Source organism: Zootermopsis nevadensis, unplaced genomic scaffold (genome assembly GCF_977971745.1).
Source record: "Zootermopsis nevadensis isolate Lab colony 2312 unplaced genomic scaffold, Znev_1.0 Znev_ptg000013l, whole genome shotgun sequence".
In the NCBI taxonomy this organism is placed as follows: domain Eukaryota; kingdom Metazoa; phylum Arthropoda; class Insecta; order Blattodea; family Termopsidae; genus Zootermopsis; species Zootermopsis nevadensis.
Window position 1 is genome coordinate 12,129,028 of NW_028259145.1, and position 23,926 is coordinate 12,152,953.

The window sequence follows — 23,926 nt, forward strand, 5'->3', positions numbered from 1 at the left end:
TACATCAAACACATTTTATTCGTAATCTGTGTAAATACGATTTAGTTTAAAAGTGGAATTTCGAACGGAGTTGTTCTTATTGTTCAATGTAAAAGCTACACTTTAATTCAACAACTGATATTAGGTTATCTTCAGCGTTGCTGCCTTCTTGATACAGCTAAAATTTTAAAATCAAATTTAATGTAGTACTAACTATTAAAACTGAGTAAAAGTTAAACTGTTACCGATAAATAAATAACTAGTGATCAGAATCTTAATCGGCTTACATTTATGAAAGAGGGAATTAGTTTTATCTAAACACGCAGATTTTTCAGTAAACTGTCAACTTTTAAAGATGGGAATAAAATTGGTGACCAACATTTGCCTTTATAAAATCAATGCTTGGACGGATTTCTGCAAACTCACTCGATTCTTCTACATAAAGTCATTACAATTTTTTAAATTAAAATAACTGCAGTGTCCATTCGGTTTGTCAAAAATATTACATACCGCTACTTGAATTGTCCCCTTTTCAAATTAACTCATGACCCATGCATTACACAATTATGTTTTAAAACTCTATTCATAATTCACAATTATATTTTATATATGTTTAGTAAATGTTCCAATGGAAGGGAACAGACAGCTTGGGTGTAAACTTCCACAAATTCTTCACTAGAAGAAAATGAGTTATTATCTGCGCTATCCGGCCGACATTACCCAGGGCGAAAAACAAACCGGTGCCCACTGAATGGGAGTTCAAATGGGTCTCACATTCTGGTCGTGTTACCGACGAGGAAGACTCTTATTCCTACAGGGAATCGATCCCAGCCACCCAGTTCGTAACCAGTTACGTTTCTGAATTTTCCGAAATTAAAGTACATTCTGAATGATAACTACAATGTTTTATATTAAAACAACTAAGATTTTCAGTGGATCCGATACGAAGATTTAAGCGAGAAGAGTAGGTCTCTCGGGGCAACTGTTGTTTTGTTTTTCTGAAGGGAGTCTAACAGTTTAAACATATAAATATTCTAAGAAACCAGGGACCAGTAATTGTTTCTTTATTTAACAAGTTACGATTCAGTTAAATACTTTCCTTTTTATTTCTTGTATTGTAGTAGTTTATTTTGAAAATATCTGGACGAAAACTATTAATTGTATCCCAGAACAATCTCCCATAATCGCCACTCAGAAACACGTGGTAATATACGTACATATTAATCACATTAATAACATCAGATGTTAGTAAATTCGTTTAGTTCAGTTATTGCACATGAAAGAGGCTACATATTAACTATATTTAAATATTTAATTGACATCTTAAAACATGCTTTAGAAAAGTTTAGGTTTTAAGTACAGAAGATATTACTACAAGTCACTGAACACAATTTTAATTGTTCATCTGAGAATGTTATTTGCATAGGACGTGTCTAAACCAACAGTATGAAAAGACGCCATACTTTTTGCTGGACTCCTTTCCCTTATAATCGAATTTCTTCTATGTATTGCAGTATAAAGTTAAGTTTATTCCGGCGTCACACACATTCTCGAGTCACCTACTTTCAGTGTGATTGTTGTTCATTTCGGATACCTTAGGCCTGAGTACGTGCAAACATTCTGAAGAAGCGAACATTTTACGATGTGGTCGTGTTCTCGGACACCTGTTACTTACACACACTTACACCACAACACAGCGCTTTGCTGCACTGCACCTACAATAAATACCCACACTGTGCCTGACATCATTATCTTTGGTACACGTGCGAACAGCCTCAGTTTCTACCACGTGTTTGTGCTAGTGCCACACTGAATTGCCAAAGACACGTGTACTAGAGAAGGGAATTAAAAGAGAACCTTCTGATCAAAATCACATTTACCACATGCAGTGCAAAATAGGACGAAGATGTACAAGTTCTCCCGCAAAGTGCCAACAATTAGCCGTGTCCATTTCAGTGAACTCCAGAAAGAACTGGAACCAGGGATGCTTCCTCTCTCTCTCAGAGAGAACAACAAAGTGACCGGTAGCACAAGAATAGTGTAATTTTGTTACATCCACGAGATATTAAATACATTTCCTTACTTATAAGTATAAAATATTCGTAGTAAATAATACAAGAGAGCGATTTAATTTTTCACGAAGTTCTTTAATACCTTCATATTAGACGACATTGCACAACGTGGCTACAGAACATACCTCAGTTACAACAGTTAATGTAAATACCTCGACATATGTATCGGCTAACGTAAATCAGGAATTTGAGAAAAAAGTTGAGATTAATAGCATAATTTATTTGTTCCTAGCATGTCATCACTATCGACGTAAAATTATCGATATATTTTAACGACGTGATTCTTACACTTATGTCCGTAGCACGCTCACAATTTAAATAAATTTAGAATAAAATCTGAATACAAGAACTGTAACAGAAATGAAGAGACAATATATAACTAAACATAGTTCACGTGTTCTGAAGCGGATAACTTGTACCTCAAAGCTATTAGTAGACCTACTTACTATTAACTTACATGAATTAATATCTTAGTATTTCTTGCGTCTAACTTCCTAAAACATTATGAAATAATTCGCCATATTTATAAGCGTCGTGTAAATATTTCTGCATGTTAAGTTACTTAAAACGGGTGTTTTGATTGGTTTACAAACACATAAGTATTAATGTTGCGAAATAGTCTTTGCCGTCGTCATTTAACCACGAAATCATATTCCAGAATGAAAACATTTAATTTTGAATTACACATTTAAGACAGTATTTCAGATATTATACAGGAGTAAAGAAAGCAATAGCAGCTGATCAAGTTACATTTTATTGTTAATATATTATGTATGTTTTAACCGTTCTGCAGAAATAGTCCAAACAGCAAAAATTTGTCTTCAACATTCAAAACATATTCTTGTGAGTTTATCGAATGTAATAGAACGCCATACTTATATCGAAACTTTCTGTGCAATGGAGGCTTGAATATTTTAAAAAGCATTCAACGTTCCAGTGTATTCTCCTTCATACAGTCGTCATTCACATTCTTAAGATACAGGAACTTGCTAACAATATCTTCAAAAAGCTGAGGGACACATAAGTCAAGAAATCTGGATGAATTCCTGAAGACGAAATGAGTTATACTATCACATATGGATACTAGGAGCGATACCATTAAACTTTGGTACTATCTCCGTGATCCACACGTTATTTTCATGTGTTGATCTTGTCGCGAAGAATTAAAATACGCTTGTAATTTCAATTGCCACCGCAAAACACGTGACGATATCAACACGAAAGATAAATTTTCTATACAAAAACTTTTTCCTTTTTGTATGTTTATATCACTCGTGTAATTCATTTTTTATAATACACTATTCATAGCAAATTAAATGTCGCTTATATCAGTCAATCAATCAGACGACCAGTCTCATGCGACGAGACGATCCTAGTAACCTCCGTATGATAAAACCCAAAAAATTCTCACATTTGTTTCTACTTTGACTCAGATACAGAATTATTTCTGATGTGGATTTTGGGTGTGCTCTATTGAAATGTTCAGATCATATTTTGTTTAGCCTTAGTTTTCTCCACTCTTTTCTGGCTAGTCCACTGCACATACGCCCATCGATAGAAACATACGTACATGACACCACGTGAGGTTCTTCTAAACCCAACATGTCTTTCAACACGTACACACAGTGACGTCTACATCAGCGCAGTTTACACTTTCAGTGTTTATTACCGGTGATTTAATTTTATTGTCTTGACAAACTTACGGGAAAAACGTTTAAATTTATCACAAAGAAATTTTATTCAAAATTTTACTGAACAATGTAAATATATTATCTGACATGAACCTTCATTTGCATAAAACAAATTGCGTAACTTGGTGTTTAGGTCGTGATCAAACAAGAAGTAAAACAGGTAAAAGCATAGTAAATGACTTCCGGAGTATTGCAAAACATTTACCGGAACTAATTCTAAACTTCTAAAGGCATCTCATGAACTAATTTAAACTTCCAAATCCCCCTACATGTAGAATTGCTACATTTCCGTGTTACGAGCACAAAATACCATTTTAGTCAACATGTGTTAAAAAACTTTTCATTGTCCAAACTCCGATGACAGTTGTTGGTTAACGTACGTAAAGTGTTCCTTACAACCCCGTACGCGCCTTGGCCCAGATAATTAGAATGTTGGTTAAGTGACGGAAACCAATTTAAGTACATGAATTCAATTAACTGAGTGAAAATTCCTACATTAAAACTTTTCCTGCTGGACTTAATTCAGAGCCCTTAATTTCAAAAGTGAATTATTCTGTTCTTAACGTCATTTTGGATCCAACGGCACATAAAGGAAAATAACATAAAAACGTATTTCAGATTATAGGATGATGTGGAGTGAAATGCTCTTCAAAATAATTATTACTGTCATTTAATTTTTAATATTATAAATGAATTAGCTGATCAGGAAAACTGTCTCATTATTAGAACATAAGACAATGAAATTAATGTTTATAACATAATGAGCTTTTATGAGTTGTTTCTTCGAACTGAATATTTCTTCAAACGACTTCGTGCACATTAGCCTACTGCGTTGAAGCTTGCCTTTATCTACACATCAATGCCAAATTGTCTACAATACTGCGCGGCTACTTACTAGCATATAACATGGACGTACTTGATACAGCCAAGACAGACACAAAAACAGTTTCGTTTGCTTTGCAGCTCAGATATTTTCTCTCACACAATAAGCAACGTGGCCTGCGTCATCCGATAGCTAAGCATTTCGTTCGGACCGGCCAGAGGGAAGTACGAACAGGTAATGAACATCGCCTCAATAGCGATCTAGATGAACCACGCAAAAGATTGGGGGCGAACGTAACATCATACAGAGTCCTTGTGTGATTTTTCATACAAACAATCAACGACAAAAAGAAGGAATACTTTTAAATCTTTCTGAAGGAAACACTCATACCTTATCGATTTGCAATGTCATATGAACTTACGCGACAGAGCTACTTTCTCGCTGACGACTTAAAGAAAACATAAATTTAAATATGAGGTGGGAATGTTTTCAGACTTTCTGAAAATAACACTCATCCCTTAGCGACTTGTAATACTACATGAACATATGTAACATAATTACTACTTCGCTGGCGATTTTAAACATGCAAAGAACAAATATTACTAAGACACGTGTTATAAATTCAATAACTGGGTATATATAAAATATGTCACGAATTTTTATCTTTTAGTTACAAAATTCTAGTCTGAAATTTGAAAGTTGTAGTTTTCTGGGTTTTATCTCCCTGCAGTCGTCTGTGGCTACATCATCTCAGAGAAACACACCGCCACCATATTTACGGTTGAAGGCTACACGATCTCATAATCCAGAGAAACACAATAGATGTAAGATGTCCGCTTAATTTTATTAAATTTCCTTCTGAAGTTGAAATAATCCTAACAATAATAGCACTTTCAAATATTACAAGGAACTACTTCATGTTTTTAACCGGGATTATTCTTCTCTAAGTCACGCAAGTTATCGGGTACAAACTTTACAGTTCTCTATTAATTCATTTATTTCTCTCTGTTCGTAAAAAATATGATTTTTTTATATAACAACAGAAGTTCATATAAGCAAACCTGTGCTATGGATCAACCAAACATTTTATTCATGAACTGTTATATACTTTAACTGAAACCCAATGAATTATTTCATTGGCATACTTAATCGTTTTTAGGCAGAGATCAAAGAGTTGCTTTGTGTGCCTCACTGCACCCACTTTAAGGTTCTAACTACATTGATACTGTTTGTTAATTAACATTCTCTGAACGGAAGAGAAATACGTATAATTTTCTTTTTAAGTAATCAACTTTACTGTATTCGTTTACGTTACTCGCACTGAAGACGTTGCCATGTTACTACATATGCACCAATATTATACAAAATAATTTAAAACACGAGTGTACCGAAACGTTTTCTCAACTACAATTTTAAACTCGGCATATTTTCAAGTTCTTACTCATTGTTTAGCGTGATATTTAATACGTTTTTCTTATAGTTCCGAGCATGTAAAGATACAATTGCGATCCCCATATAACTCCGTAAATTAAAGCTGTCTTTTAAGTTTGTTGTGGCTAGGTTATGCAATTATTTGAGTAATAGCATTTCTAATTAATTTTCATCCTTCTACGTAAACAGATTAAACAGAGTGTTAGGCGTAATTTCTCATAAGCTATCACATTGAGTACAGAAATTACGACTATAATTTGTAACTTCTTTATTTATATAATTTTATATAAACTGACGTAACAACTTGGTTAAAATTGGGAAATTTGGTGTTGTAAAGTTTCGATACGGGATTTTTCAGATGTCATAAAATTTCTATAAAAAGCACTTTACAAACGATACCATACACAATGAATTTTCAACTTTCGAACAATATTTCAACCTAAATTCCATAGATTATAAAGAAACGGGTGTTTCGTACGTTACTAATTTCAGATCACTTCCCTCATTGCCTCACGCTCACCCTGTCTTTGCTGCTTACGTTGGACTTCATGCACGGTCTGTTTTTTTTTCTGAAATGTCTTACAAATCATAAACTCTTGAAAGTTCACTACGTTTCGAAGAATGGATCGTCCTTTGTCTGCATATAAAGAGGGGGAATCTGTTGGATCTGAGAACAGATCAGGAATCACAACTTTTAAATAACTCACATATTTTCATTGAACTTTGTCTGAACATTATACGACAATGGGGCGCCCCACCGTTGTATGTTTCAATTTATTACCATCAATAACAACATGGCGGAAATGCGAACTTCCGACGTGGCAAATACATAACGATAATTTGGTCCTGATTTTTTTTTTTGCCAATAGATTTGATAAAATTATGCAGTTTTGATATGGCAGTTATTAATATGAAACATGGCACCTACCCGAAATCAGTATTTTCCTTTCTGTTTTTTGCTAATAAGTAATGATTCATTGAGGCTATGTATGTGAAATTTTGTATGAGGAAAAGTCATATAAATCTACGAACCTGGGACATTTACATGCTAATTAAAATGTCGAAGTTAGTCAAGGTTCATACCAAATTGGAATTAATGAGAATCGATATGCACACGTTAAATAATTAATTAATAACTATTATCAGTAGTTATGATAGCCTCGCGATATACAAGCATCTGTTGGAAAATAGGTGATGTTTGTTCTTCCTAGCAAGAACACAGATAATTTTTTTTTTCCTTTCAGAAACTAATAAGTGGAAGCACCCCTTTCTCCTCTGGCCGGTCCTGCGTTCGAAGCGTGACGTGCAAACATACATTTTGGATTAGTTGCTGCTTTAATGTTGCGACTGCTGTCTCTCAAATCTGACCTTCCGCACAAAAATGCTTGAGGAACAAGAAAGGCAACCGATGTCTTTAAAACTCTTAGTGTCGAGAGGTTACAAACAGAAAGGAATGAGGAAATGAGGAGAGGAAATTTTATAGAAAGGCAGACAGAGAAAGAGCTAGTGATCGTAAACATTAGCGAAGAACTTTTTCAAAACAGCGTAGCAACACATTTCATTTTGCTCTTTGTACTCCAATTGCAGATATCGGAGAGTGATAACAGAAGTGGTGCATTAAGATAATGAGTGTGTGTGTGTTTATATAGAATGTGCATACAGAAAAACACAGAGGGAGCAGTTCTACCTTGTTTCACACCACATGGTCGAGCCTTCGAATTCATCCAAGATACACAATAAAATGAAAGGCCTGGCAGATGTTATTTATAATTCTCCTACACACAAGACACGGACTGATTCTCGTCTTAAAACTTCACAAGGTGTCTGTTAGTGTGTTGTATGAATAATGTGTTTTTAATATATTGTACTGTAACAAGAACATGGACATAAAATGATGGAAACGTTGATGAGAAATGCCCAATAAAAGCCTGTGACACGGTAAAAACTAATAATTAAGGTTTCTCGCTTCAAAATTCTTTTAACAAACATATTAGTCAATGTTATTTATAAACTGAACACAATATGTTGCACGAGTGATTTGTTCAGATCTATACATTTTGCGATATGTGTCTAAGAAAATATTTAAAATGTACCCCCCCCACACACATACATACATACGAACATAAGTATATACGTACATACGGACATGCATGTGTTTATGTCGACGCTTTTTAGAATAAATTTTCGAAGCTGAGACTAGTAAAAAACTGCCACTGATGAATAAGCAGAGTAAAGGTGTAAGCACATATTTAGTACAACGGCTGATTTTATTACTGTCCATAAAAAGCTCCATCATCTTCTGAGAATAATTATTTATATATCTTACTATGATTTTCCGCAGTCTGTAACGACTACAGAGGTCAAAGAAGTGACGTCGATATAGTAATATGAAAAATCCTGTAATTGAATTAGTTGCTTCGCTAAGTGATACTTCACCAAGAGGAAAGACAAGAAAACGCTACTGAAGTTCACAGTGTCACATGGTCTACACGAGATGAAGTGTAGAAGGCAGCAAGGGCAATGCAATGCCTGATTAGTGCAAGTATACTGATACTATACTTAAGGAAGGTGTTTACTAAACTAAGTCGGACTGACGGCCATACAATGGAGATTAAGTATTTATGACCAGGATTTGAGACTTTCGCGGCGCGTATAATCAATAAAATCTTCTCGGGCAATCAGCCGCGTTAACTGGTTACCGTAGTAAACCGACGTTTCGGGAACAAACTCAGTCCCCATCTTCAGGGTTCTGATGTGACTGGATCCTCGGAAGTCGCCTGTGTACACATCAGAACCCTGGAGATGGGGACAGAGTTTGTTCCCGAAACGTCGGTTTACTACGGTAATCAGCTAACGCGGCTGATTGCCCGAGAAGATTGTGTTTATGACCAATTAGTCACACTCTTCCTGCGGTTACTGTTGCCTTAAATATGGCGTCCTCTAAAGGAGAATACTGATATTTAATAAATTTCCTCATTAGTTTGCCCATTTAATTTTATATAAGGGTTTAAACGACACGGATGTAGCACCAGCTTCTTCTGCAATTATATGAAGAATAAAGTCCAGGATTTGTATAAGAAACGACGAGTGGCATCTGGATGTGCATTCCTATCTGATGTTAAAGGACTTGTGACAAATATATTGAAGTTCGGCGGTCTGTTTCTACAATTCCATCTATAGTCTATCTGTTGTCACAATTTACTTCTTTTACGAACGTTCCTCCTGTGTTACTAATTTCCACTCTGGTCACCGCATTACTAGCTTGTTTTGTTCATCATATTTTACAGTTAACGGTCATGGGATGTAGGTCACAGTTCTGTTCTTTGAGTTTATTCTCGGTAAGCGGTGACATTTTATTGTTGGTTAATTCTGAATTCTGCCTTATGCAGACACTGAAATTGCAATGTATCGCTCAGTCACTCTGTGGTGAAGGACATTCTTTGAAAAGTCGATTGTATAATCGGCTTGTCAAAGAATAGCCCACTTTCTTTATGAAGCCCCAAGGTTCATCACCGTGTTCACAAAATCCCGCCACCAGACTTTATCCTGAACTAGCTACATCCAGTTCGCTCCATTCGTTTTAATGTCTAGAACGTTTATGTATTGACATGTTCCTGTCATGTCGGAAACGAAATGTGTAGGTAAAATGTTCGTCGGCGAAGATGAATGGGACGGACCACTTCGGGGACTAAGAGGTAGACAGAAGGAATCTTACACAAATATGGCATGAAGATGTGGACTGGATTCATATAGGTCAGTAGGTTTTTGTGAACCCGTATTAGTGAAGAATTTATTTACTATCTGAACAACTCTTTAACTCTTCAAGAGTTAGTCTGGTCCATTGAATTAGTGTCTCTGTGCCTCAAATTTTAATTAAGAATTAATTAATTTAATTACTGGATAACGGTTATAACTTTGAGATGAAGTTAGAAAACAACGGTGTCATCTCTTTTTCAATATCAGTATCACTGATACAGATTTTTTACGTAGGAGGAGTAATAAGCTTTCCGCAAAGGCTAAAAAATAAAATATACAGATTTAGTGACACCACATATTTCGAAACTTTATTTATTCTACTGATGATTTCCTTATGCCAGGAATATTTTATTTACTGTTGTTCAGAACATTTTCAGTGGATTTACCAGCTTCAATTAAATTTTGACTGTTTTTTTCATAATTTTTCAAATCCTGTAATCCGTTTCATTTGAATTAATGTACGTAACACACTTTGAGTACTGTGTCAAAATTCCTTTCTGACCCCTTGTAGACTTGAACATCAATATACTTTCATAACGAATAAAGCCAGAGGTGTTTGTTCTTAGTCATTTCGAAAGCAACGGAGAAAGGAAGTACGCCATCTTTTCTGACCTTAATTTATTCAATCATCCCTTCAATCACCAAGCGCTTGAAGCATGAAGCGCTGCGTGAAGTATTTTCTGCCCAGAACTTCGTGACGATTGACCGCCTTAATTCCCTCCCCCTCCCTGAAGAACGTCCATTATACAAAATTACAACTTCCTGCTTTTAATATATTTCAAATTAAGTTTCTTGAATATCCTAATCTCTTCTTATTATCTTTCATATCATGTGTGAAGACTAACACTCAAAATATAGAAGAGTTAGGTATCGACGCCCGTAGTTATGCGATCTTCAGTAGCCTTCACAGTGGCAAAGTCCTGTGTATTAGTCCGTGTATTTCTGTATGGTCCCATGTAATAATGAGGCCTTACGATGGGTGGCTCTCCATGTTACGTTGAGTTTAAAGTGGCTTTCATAAGAACTCGGAAAATTAATAACTTATCAAAAGTAAATTTTCAGAAATTCTAGAAAAATTTATAATTTAAGATTTAAAAATATACAGTACATGGCGTTCCATAACAGAGCATACCACCGAACCACGCAAGTATGGCGGAAAAAAACCTTTTAATTTTATTTTGTTTAAAGTGTTGGCCGGCGTAAAACGGTTAACATAAATGCTCTGGTCCTACAGTAAATCATGTGTATTAAATACGATTCTGATAATCGATAATGTCCAACATGATTGTGAGGCAATGTGAAACAGTTGTCACAGACCGTCAGATGACCAAGTACAAGTTTAGAACTATCGCTATTGAAGACATCCACAGTATTCTAAAAGACTAAAGTAATGATTATTCGTATTCAGAGGAACTGCACAAAATCGTCAAATGAGAGAGTTAATGAAAATAATCTGTCTAAAGGAGACAATATGCACAGCGGAGGAGCAGAAGATTAAGTCTGATGATGACCACAGCGGCTCAGACAGTGATGAATTCAACAAGGCAGAACTGGCGACCACTCTGGTGGTGTCAAAACATCCATTAAACAATGCAGGAACTGCGGTGGCTTTTATGTTTTTGCACTTTCTTTCCTTGTATTTGCTTTCTCCTACCTGACCTGACCGTAACTGTACAGCGCAACATGTCACTGGTTCGAGATCGGCGGAGTTGCTGGAGACGCAATACGTCCCCGCTCAGGCAAGTTCTCCAGCCAGTGGGAGGGTCGTAGCGACCTGAAGTGATAATCATGCTTTGATGCCCATTTTTAAGAATTTGACTTGTTATTAAAAAAGAAAATCAATAACCCAAAACCGGGAATAGCAAATATTCTTACTAAGATGTGTCTCTTCTTTTTACGATCCTCAAGGAATAAACTTAGTACAAGAAGACGTCTGTCTGACTTCTGGGATGTTGTGCCGTGTAGTGTGATGGAAGCTTACCGACGCTGCAGAGGTTCTTGCTGCCTCCATAATCAGGGCAATGAGTTACAGCTTTGATAATGGAGACAGCAAACACCTCTGAAACGTCTGCAAGCTTATACCAGTCCACACGGCGCAACGTCCAAGAAAAGATTCATTCTTATAATCGCCGCCGTTAGAACCTGAAATCTCAAATTTAGAAAAAGGTTTCTTTAGAGTATCCTAAACGTTTACAATTTTTTCGAAATTCGTTTCAGCTTGTTAATTTGTGTGATATGTTTAAGACATTTTAGAGAATTTAGAACACTGTCCTTTTAACAATTTTTCAAGATATTTAAATAGCCTGTACATATAAACATTATTTTTACTAGGTGAATCTTAATTTCTGCTATCTTTGTATGCATACAAGTAATTAAAGTATAGATTAATACAAAATAAATACATTTATATGGCAAAACATTTTTACATGAATAAATATAAATAACATCTGGTCTGAAACAAATGTTACTGAAATGCAAAATTTCTCTTAAAATCACAACGAAATTTTGATGGAAACTGGTATAAAAAAGAAACAGAATTGTTTAATGTATATTAAACAGTATCCCTCTGAACCCTTTGATTTGTTTCTGCTTCGTCACTCTTCTTAAAGAAGGTAAAGTGGTTCTCTTTGAAAGCATTTGCCTTAGAGTTTCTCACATTCTATGAGTGATAGAAGCACCTTTGATATTTCGGAACCTTCTCTTTTTGCTAATCAACATAAATACAATTTTTTAAAAAAATAATTCTTTTAATGTACTTGTATTATATAAATTGGAATTTTTGGTCAGTTATTAAACAGCAATGTTTACAATTATACATACATGACGACGCAGGTGGTCAAAGCATTTGTCGATAGGATCAACATAAATCAGCATAATGTTGTCTCACGCCTACTAAATACTTAAAACAACTGATGTGAAATTCTAAATTTATTACTTAGTGTGAATGCGAATTTTGTTACCAGTATCGTTTCAGCTTACAACACGAAATATTACGATTCTAAATGCTTTATTATGCTTTATTAATATCCCGATTTTGGGTTTTCTTTGAATTTCACAAAAAGTGTTTTTTTTCTTCTCGCAAATGGGCTTTGACCAGTTACGTGTGCTTGGGTGCACGGTCAAGTCGTTAACAGTGTAGGATGTCTCACCCTTGAAGACGGTGCTGATGTGCAACACAATGTTTGCCACTCAGAGTTATAGACAGGGACAGGTGTGGATAACACTGGCTGTATCCCTCACTCAAATTAATTGTTCTGCAAAAGTTGAGGGAAAGTATAATGGGAACATATTGGTGCTAAGGATTTAACATATTTTTGCAAAACGTATGGAGTGAAGTTACTTAGAGATGGCAATACGCGAGTTTAGAAGGTATAGCCTAACCTAATTAACGAAATACTAGAAACCATAGCTTATTTGTGAAAAAATATTTTTTTTCTAATGTTAATACTTTAACATAAAAACAATTTAAACTAAGTCTCTTAAAAAAAATGTAGGTTTCTAGCATGTACACAGCGTAAAATATTCCAGGTCAGAAACAAATGTTACGCAAGGAATATCTACGATTCAAAACACAATTTCTCTTGAAAAGTAACACGTTTCAGAATAATATAAATTTCAATATGTGCTTGTCTTATGTGTACCCTACGTTTTTGTACCGTCATCTTCTCGATAAAATAAAGTTCAAAGGGAATCTGGGTTTCAGAACTACGATAAATACAATGACATGTCTGTTTCTTTTTTTAGAAACCTTTCTGCATTTTCTATTTCGACCCCGCATTATAACTCATTTACTTAAGAATGTTTGCCGATTTTTATTAATACGTGTCTTATTTAAAAGCGTAGGAAACCCTTAACAAAGAAATCCATTCGAATTTTTTAAAATAGAAACATTTTAAAAACTGAAAATATCAATACTTCTGGTCGGAAGCATAAACCTGACCTCGACGAGTTGCTACGGGAAAGGTGAGTTGTCACGACGACGCCATCTCTTGGTAACTGAACTCTCGGCGGCATTTAGATGTTGCAGGAAGCTCAGAAAAGCAATTATTTGCCATTCAAGGATTACACACAAATGTACATATTTAGCAATAAAGTGCAGAGATCAATGGTACGATGCTGAGAGGATTAATGGACACACATAAGGACACATATAGATTGCACTTTACCAAATTGCGACAGAGGCATCGAAGGAGGTTCAAGGAAGGCTTGTAAGACTCTGCATAGTTTACACTTCCCCGTGGACTCTGCAAGGAAGATGTCTGTTCACTAGAATTATACACAGTGTTAAACTTCACCAATGAAGCTCTGAGGAGAATGTACAAGTCACTTCACCTAAAATTAATAAGTAAAACCTTATTTTTAATTCTGCTCTAGATCACGTGGGCGTGCATAACCCAAATAGAATAAATACGCACTAAGTAATGCTTCAGGTTTATCAGGTTTCCACGGCAGTGATATGTTGTTGTGCCGTGTAGTCTACTCCATCCTGTTATTTACTTCGCTCTAAATATGAACGTTGCATACCACAAAATGTGATACGCGGATACGCCGTTTAATATCAGTGGTTTACAACACGAAGAGCGTTTGTGAGTGGCGTGTTCAAAGCTGAAGGAAATTCTTGCAAGGAAACCAACGATGAAATTATACACATGCAGTGATCTGTGTTAAAATACCACATACTGCTTGAACAGTACAGGCCTGACATGAAGATTGGCCCTTTGGTGGGTAGAAACACGTATCTCTAGATATAAATAGTACTGGATAGCCGTGTAAAAGGATGATTTTCGATTATTTTGCTAGTTGTGCCTAAGACAGTTTTTTTTCTTCTCTCCTATGGACGAAGAAGTGTTTAACGATTTTTCAGGATGTGGGTTTTCCTTTTCTGAATGTATCAGAGAAATATTTTACTCCCTAAAACGTTAAAACGTGTTTTAATTACTTTACATGTTAAAATAAAATAGTTGTAGATTTCTGTCTTCTGGGTTGTTGCGCTGTGTAGACTGGTCGATGTTAACCAACGTTTCAGAGGTCATACTGAATATTCATCGCCCTGATGACGGAGGCAGTATGACCTCTGAAACGTTGGTTAACATCGACCAAACTACACAGCGCAACAACCCAGAAGACAGAAATGTTCATACTCACCTCTGTGAAAACCTCAAATCTTACATACGAGATAGTTGTAACTTGCAATAAATAGCATTTTCTCTAGAAGGTTCCTAATTTAGGTAAAGAAATTTGAATAATATCTAAAAATTTAGTAAACCTTATCTAATAATTTATAGCAACGGATTTGTAATACCTCGTCTTGCAAAGTGAAGGAAACGGATTGGATGGCCGGATTTGATTCTCAGAAACGGCGTTGAAATTCTTTTTCAACTTCCCGTCAAAAGCGGTTCTACATTGTACCCAACCTCGTATCAGTCAGTATAATGGAACGAGGGTCGCGAAGGATTTCATGGTAACAAAGGTAGACGAACAGACCACTCGCATCCATTTAAATTACGAAGAAAGTAACAATGCATCACGCACCTTTCATGCCTTCATAGCGTTGTGCTATGTACAAGTATAATTTGAAGACATCGCTTATTAGCAACCTAGTGTTAGTTGTCTGGCGGCTTTCGGGATTCTATGAAATAAGCTTATCGCTTGTAGTTTTAACCCTTTAAAGCCAGTAACTACATGTACCACCTGCTTTAATAATCAATAACACTGAATTTTGGTAACGGAGAGTATTTATGTGTTTGTATATTTCTTAGGAAAAACAGATGTTTTTTTTAAACAGCAATAGCCAGCTGATATTTGTAATAAAGAAGCCCTGTGTTTTATTTTCTGTTGGTACAGAATTTTTAAACATTATGTAGACTGGAAAACGTGTCTTCATAGGGTTAAAGGCGTTTTAAAAATGCTATCAACCAGTTCCGTTTCTTACGTCATACGAATGAACATATCCAAATCCCGAGAATCTTTCAAGTGTTTCGTAAAACGTTATTTTATTAAGGTGAGGCGATGTTAGGCTCTGATAAAAATCTAAGCTACAGGACTATCTCTTATCTGTCGTCAACTAGTATTTTTATTCATATTCGCAGATACTCTGCATTTTTGGTGGCCTTCTTAAACGCGAGAAGGTAACAACAGACACAAGGGTGAATACAAATATAAACAAAAGCAGTCATTGTAATAAACAAAACTTTAAAAAAACGTAAACGTAAGGATATGACGGTTTGCATAAAACTCTTTCAAAACGCGTTGCTTCATTTTATTTAAAACGACCTTGTAACTGAAATGAATATACGGCGACAGCGAAATTGCAGCTCTATGACCTGTACATTCTCCAAGGTGAAGACATTGCTCTATAAAATTGGTATTTTGAAATAAAGCTATTATTGTATTGTGAATTATTGTCGTCTTTCTTACCGAACGGCAGCTCAAAGCGGCAGTCCACCAGCAGAGAATGTCCGGTGGGGTTCTTGGTCCCGACAACCTCACCATCTCTCATCACCAGTTCCGCCTCTAGCGACACCCACTGTCCTGTGCCCTCCTAGAAAGAAGCGCTTCGATAAGTAAAGAGCTGTCGGATTTGTGTGGGCCATGAAGTGACATGACGTCTCTGTATTCCCGAAGCTTCTCAGGCAGTCCTCTTATATCTGGAGCAAAACTGTGAAATATCTGTCTGTGAATATGCACTGCATATTTCACTTCTCATTTTTTAAGTTATACATCTCGTTCGAGATATATTACCTCTTCATCTTGAGGATCTTTATGCAGTGCATAAAAACAAAGCGATTTGGATTAATTTTACCTAAGAATATGGGTTTTAAAATTTAAGCCTTTAAGTATTTTAAAAAGTTTCACTTTTATGCCTTGAAATATGATTATAAACGCGCTAGCCCTTGGTGCTGAAGGTCATATAATCAATATTTAAGGATTCAGTTCGTGTCTCAAAGAAAACAACACATTTCTATTAAAACGTTCAGTTAGTTTTCGAAGTTTTTTCACATACCTTCCATCCAAAAATTCATAATCATTCTCTTACTTACCTTTTGGTGCTATAGCATGTGTAACTAATACAGCGATGGTAAATAAATTACGAAATAGGTCATCTAACACGGCAATATATAATATCGCTCTTTCGGTCATTTTTACAAAACAGTAACACTTTACTTGTAACTCCGCTTAAGGGTTTTTTATTACTAAAATATTTTATACGTGGCTTAGTCAGTTTCTTTAACAGTTCTTAATGCTTCTAAGCACCTAAATAGCTTAAGCAGCTTATTGGATAGACTAATGTAGAAGTTATGTCCATGCATTGAACTAGAAACACAGAAACATAAAACCCTGACTAAGTTTATCTGGCCTCGATATTACAAGCAAGTCTCTCTAAGAGAAGCCTCTGCAGTTCTTCAGTTTTCAAATCCTATTAACGTTTTAATAACTTTCACAGAAGAGTGTGTAAAACGTGAAACTGCGTATAATATAATAGTCGTTTGACCATTTGTAGTGTATTTACAGTAACTGTACAACTGCTGCCTGGAAGTAATTTATAAAATGTTTGGAACAAGTGTTTGTATAAAACACGTGCAGTTGAAATATTTTCCAGAGCATTCTTTTTTCATTAGCGGAAAAGTGTTTGGGAAGACCAATCATGTCAATTCCAATGAAGCCAAAACAATTTCTATCGTACTTGTTTGAAAATTACTGAAATGCTTTACTTATTGTTGGGAGTTATTCCAGCGCGTTAAATAAATAGGTGTATTAGAGTTCTACATTTCGCTGTCCTTCTCTTACGTTACTTCAATATAAATTCATGCAAAAGCGTACTTTGCTGATGTACAGACTTCCAATCTCACAAATATTGTGTCGTTAAAGTCATACTTCGGTGACTAACTAACTAACTAACTAGATGGCTTACCGAACCCGAAGGTTCATCACCGAATTAACCAAAGCCCTCCACTGGACCCTGTCCTGGGCCAACAAAATCCAGTCTCCTTATACTTCGGTGACGCAACAATGAAAGAAGCAATTGCACTAATGATTCATCGAGCTTCGAAATTTTTGTAATGGAAAACAACGTAATAAAACAAGTAATAGCCAAAACTATTACAACAGTTTTGTCTTTGTCGTACACTAACCTGCAAATTCCTGTTAAACGGGATGTATTATTTAATAACTTTTTAAATAAAAAATTCTTAGCATGCAGTCATTGTTAGCAGGTGGTCATAGTATTAAGTCACTACATTTCATCTCTTGCATTTGTAACAAATAAAATCCAAATTACTAATAATACTGATATTATAATTCACCATATTTGGCAGTCAGTCACATAAATAAATAAGTTAACTTAATTATTGTTCTGGGAAGAACCTATTTCCAAAGTGCGGATTCTGATTGCGTTAATATTTTCTGATATTATATCTAAGGTTCACACCGTCGCGACGTTTACAGTTGTCGACATACAACCTAAGAATTCAATTTGCAGATGTTTACAATATATTATCGCATCAGATTTCTTACTCGTGGCTGAAGTGATTCTAGTTAACGTTGTCAGACACAAAGCGAAATAAAAACGTTCGCACGACCGCATATCTACAAAAACAATACTTTAACAAGAGTTGCAATTTTCGAAAAGTATTACGACTTATAATTTAAAGGCTCTGTACTAAGTAGCGTATAACTCATACTTTACAAGTATGTAGGTTACATCCGCCATGTTGTCATTATTAATCGTATAAAATAAAAACTAGGAGAATAAGGTATTTTCTAAAGTCGTATAAAAATTCGTGAAAACCGAACATCTGGTTCAAAAGTTGGAAGGGGATTACACAGCATAATGATCTCACGTTTTTATTTATCTTACACTAAAACTTATTCACATTAATGCCGGTAACAATGACTTAAATATCTAACAGATTCAGTCACACATTTAACGGTACAGGACTGACGTTAACAGAGTCACGAAAACAGGAAGCCATCTTCATGCTACTTGTTATGACAGCCTTAAATCTCAACTCTTCAAAAGATGTTTACAGCTTTACAGACTATATACACAATTCGTACATAATATGATAAAGATATGCTCTTCGTTATTTCAATTACTCGTAATATATAAACTAATCCTCTACAATATTCTATTAAAGCGATGTAAATAAAATAATAAAAGTCGTCTACTGTTTTTGACTTTTATTCCCAAGGTGACGTAAGCAAATATTCTATACAGTGGAGATGCTTTATGAGAATACTAATGACTTGTTCTGGTCTAATTAGGAAAACATGTAAGTTAAATTAATATAACATTAAATTTAATCAGCAATACTGTCATGACATACGCCTCAGTGAAACGTAATCAGAAAATGTTTCAAAATTCAACAAAGTTGTAACATCACTAACAAACAGAAACAAGGTTCATGATCACATAAAGACATGAGAGAATTTTGGAAATGTTTTCATTCTTCATTTCAAAAAACTTTATGCATTTCTCACATCCCCGCACCTGCTACATTTACTTAATTCTCTTTGATGTAATAACGGTAATAATATTTAGTAAAAATTACAAATTATGTAGCTCCGTATTATATATTCATCTGCATTATCTGTTTGTGGAAAATTAATGTTTTCACGATTTCGATGTCGTTATATACAGAATTTTATTTCCTTGATGGGCGCGTCATTATTAGGCCTACTACTACCATGTGTATCTTACAGTGTTAACATATGAGGAAGTACGTCGTTAAACAGTAACAGCAAATTTTTCCTAACTGTGGGGACACGCTGTATATTGCATTAGCGCTGACAGGTTTTAGGACGTCACTTCAGCATGTTATCCTGGCACATTAATCATTTTCGACTTCAAGACTGGGGTCGATGTAGTCGGAAACTCTTTTTATGTCGAAACGACCCTTATAATGAACTAAGAGATGGAAAAGAACTACATATGACGGTAATAAGTGTATATATGTCTCGATTTACATTGCCACGTGTGTGTCATAAATAAGATGTAAAAAATATGGAATCGTAAATTACATGTCAAAGATTGTTATAATTTCATAAGTTACATAAATGAAAGTAATAATGCAATATACTGTGATTGATACTTATGATACTGAATTTTTTTGCAACAAAATTTTAATAAAATTCAGATAATCAGGTCAGACAGAACAGCGGGGGAAAAATATTTATAAAATCATAAACAGCTTTATTCATGATGTAAGAAATAATTAATTATGCCTATATTGAAAGTAACGTTTGGGGTTTTGTACTTAATAATGTAGGCATCTGCACAGAACACACTGGCATGTTAGTGTCCTACACGAGATTATTCTAATCGGGCTCCGGTTAACAAAGACAGGTTTAAGAAGGTGTTCACCCCGTCTACAGAATGACATTTACTCAAAATGTTCCGATATACGTATGAGTCGCCAAAGTCTAAGTGCCCAGTCTATCGGTGGGCCATTTTTACCTCTTTCGCGAATACAGAGCTAGCTGGAGTGGTGGTACCTCAATGAAACAGCTGAGGTATAATATATGGAACTGTACGGAATCTCGCTGTGGGTAGTTGCTGAAAGATAATATTTTAGTCAAAAACGTCTTAAGGGATTCCACTGCAGTCAAATTACGTATATACGTGTATTCTATCTCTGAACCTATTAAAGCTATATGTCTGACGGTCAGTTATTATAAACTCTGTGCAAGGTAAAACAGAATTAAATACAAATAAGCCTAGTTGTCGTATTTAAATACAAAGAACTTCATATAATTTAAGGAAGACTTTGTACAATAAATATCAAAGTCAGTCCCGTAACTGGACATCCAGGGATCTACTCCCAGTAGATCAGGATGTTTATCTTCGTCATCGTTTTCCCATAGGCTGTGGGGCCCACCCAGCCTCGGGGGTAAAGCTGCCGTCTCGTCAAGATAGTCACTCCCCCATCACGTGACGACAATAAGAATGAGTGGAGACATACCTCACACATCTTCTTACGCCTCAATTGTGTGACATATACTCGTCGTTAAATAACATTAACCAGTTCCGGATTAATTTAATACGTAACCTTGTATCATTCGTAAATACGCTAATTCTACTGAAACGGTGTTACAGACTTGTTTTCAAAAATATGTTTAATATAACTTTTTCGTGAACAGTGTTTATTGCAGAAATTGAACAAGTAAAATTGTCCCAATTTGTGAAAGGGGAAAACATTTTCCGTAACATATTAACAAACGAAAAAGTTGTTGCATTGTTAGTGCCCCTATCAGTAACCTAGTATTGTTAAAACTTGTATACTAGACTCTTCACTGCTTTTACAAAACTTTGCAAGAGTTCGAGAAGTGATAACTCTTGTCGGTACGAGAAGAACAAAAACTAGGCCTATATATGAGAAATAAGAGAAAAGGCAGACAAAGGGCCAACTATCTTCAAAGAAAAATGACAGCGAAGCACAGAGGAAATAAAATCCATTGTTTATGCTTCGGGGTTAAAGTATTGTCTTTCCATTTCTTTTTGTGAAGAAATAAAATAGATCTGGCTCCATGTGCACGTATGTACGTGCCCACGCAAAGTTGGTCCTCTGACGTAGTAAGGTGGGTGGGGCTTGCAGACACTAGCAATGAGTGTGACGACACAGCGTAAATAAATCAAAACTTTTAATCTACGGGCACAAGTTTAAAATGAAAGTTTGGACCATGAACCAATGATCGCGCAAGAACAAGTATTAACTATTATATATAAAGATCTTCCACACACATCTCGCCGAAAGGATCTCAAGAACAGACGATAATTCAATATTCTGCTTTCAGTTTATCTTTGAATATACTGGAATAGTATTCTAAAAAAAACCTATACAAATCAAACTGATTAATTAAAACGCCATATACTTATACACGAATTCGGATTTATTTTAGATAAACAAATTAAATGCGCGGGGTCCGAGTACTAACTGTCTAATAATCTTGGAAGTTCTTAGCAAAAGTTCATTTTCGTCTCTACGACCTCAGACTGCAGCTCGCATGTCGTATTTTTGTAAAAACCTGCATCGTATCTTCGTCTGATGTTTCCTCCCACACCCATACACCGACAGTCATTAGCACTCATCATTCTTACACGGGAGGACCAATTTTCAAATCTCGGCCCAAAAATCAACTATACTGACTGATATACTGTGTGGTTTTCCTCAGTTTATTCAGGCAAATACTTGAGCAGTATATTAAAAATGAGGCTACCATCACTGCCTCCAACATCCACCATTAATCATCAAGGCTAAATAGTCTGAGCTGTAGATAGGGCCGTTAAAACCTTAAATACCTATCCAATTGGATTTAGAAAGAGCAAGATGAAAAATATTAGCATATATATTCCACAACACACACCAATGTGTTCTTAAAACCGGCTGAGTTACAATTAACAATGGGAATGAAAAAGTAAATAGGAATTAGAGTGTGGGAGAAACAGATGTCATATCTCACGTGTCTCCCCTCTTCTGGAAAAGTAGATGGGAATTAAAATCCTAACTTTACTCTTCAGTGAAACCCTAAAGTTATTTATTCTGTTAAGCCTAATGAAATTTGGAACACGGGTATGGCAAATAATATAAATAATTAGATACATTAGGTGTTATAAAACCAAAACTTAGCAGTAGATGCATCGTAGGCAATAAAAACGCTACCAGCACTGTTACAGGCATAAAACGTCATGTAATTTGTACCTTAAAGTTCAATGGTACTTAAACATCCAATAACCACACAAGACATTTATAGGTTTCATATGACACTTAGAGTAAAACCGATTATTTTCCTGAACAGCACAAACCAATGTAATGAGACGCGCTGTGTTTTCTTTGAGGTAGAAAATGGATTTTTAAACAGACCTGTTGTTTAGATAAGCTTGGGGCTTCAAAGGGCGAGTTATTGTCACCTGAGTTCTGATACTTGTATCGTGACGTCACAAAGACATTACTAATAAATAGCACGGGAGGTTTGAAACTTCTGAAGCATACCGAAGGCCATAGCCCATGTATTAGCTGAAGTGTCTTTGCAACTTTCCCACAGTGTTTCTGCGGTTCTTCGTATGATAATTCACAGCGATTATTTACTTAAAGATAATCTCTGTTATCGCAACTCAAAGTTGCAAATATGCTCCCTATCCGTCTGTTTGTCCGCATGTAACATCTCGAGAACCGCTAAACGGAATTTCACGAGATTTGATGCTGTTGAGGTTTACTAAGGGTCCGCAGTGGCCGCGCGGTCTGAGGCGTGGGCCTTGTACAGCTTGGTCGCTGGGACCGTGGGTTCGAATCCCACTCAAGCCATGGATGTTTGTCCGCGTTTTTCTGTGTCGTGCTGTCCTGGGTACAGGTAGAGGCCTTGCGACGGGCCGATCCCTCGTCCAAGGAGTCCTACCGAATGTCTATAGATCGAGCCAACGGAAAGTTGGGACCCGCAGTGCTCAGGCACTTGAAGAACGGGTTGTTCCCAGAATCCCAGTATCCCAGAGGTTTACTAAATATAATGTTAATAAACTCCAGTTTTATGAATGATGGAGACAGCAAGGACCTCCGAAACGTTGGTAGACATCTATGAGACTCTACTGCACTACAACCTGGGTGACAGCTTATCTACCCGCACCAATTCTATTAAATATCAGACAAAAATAATGGGCATTTCACCAGAAAACCTACTAGTATTTTCGAGCGACTAAGAGTCTGGATGCAGAATTGTCACGTGGGAAAATCCCAGCCAACCGCACAACCACGTGGGGACTCCCTTTTATGACGTCATCTCCCATCCAGACAGCCGACCCGCGAATAGATCGTTGACCCAGATAAAGCTAATGTCAATGGCGACATTCGCAAAGATCAAGGGTCAAATTCTGGCGAACGCGTCAGAAATGTTACACTGTGCGTTCATTTGGTAACTTGTTAAATGAACTATTACTTACACACACCTCGAGCGATCAAAGGGTTGTTTAATCCTTTGAAACCCTAGAATATAATTTCAAATCTAGCGCTTATAATAGCGTACTTGTTTTATTATCTAATTCGGGTTCTGAAGCGAATGAGTTATTTCTTACTTCATGAGTTAATTCCAACCAGTTACCTTATTTCATTAGCTATGGAATAATAACACCGAGCTGTTTAGTGCAGCGGTGAAGTTCAGGAGGAAGCTTACACAAATTTCGGCAG

The 23,926-nt window shown here is 35.9% G+C and overlaps 1 protein-coding gene across 1 annotated transcript in view; it reads right to left on the minus strand.

Moving 5' to 3' along the window:
- LOC147873897 (phorbol ester/diacylglycerol-binding protein unc-13-like) overlaps positions 1-23,926 on the minus strand; it is a 164,451-nt gene that overhangs the window by 14,143 nt on the left and 126,382 nt on the right. Inside the window, exons 5-6 of the mRNA XM_087348642.1 lie at positions 16,170-16,293; positions 11,407-11,526 (exon numbers count right to left, since the gene is read on the minus strand). Coding sequence (XP_087204768.1) covers positions 11,407-11,526; positions 16,170-16,293 — 244 coding nt within the window. The remainder of the gene's footprint in view (positions 1-11,406; positions 11,527-16,169; positions 16,294-23,926) is intronic.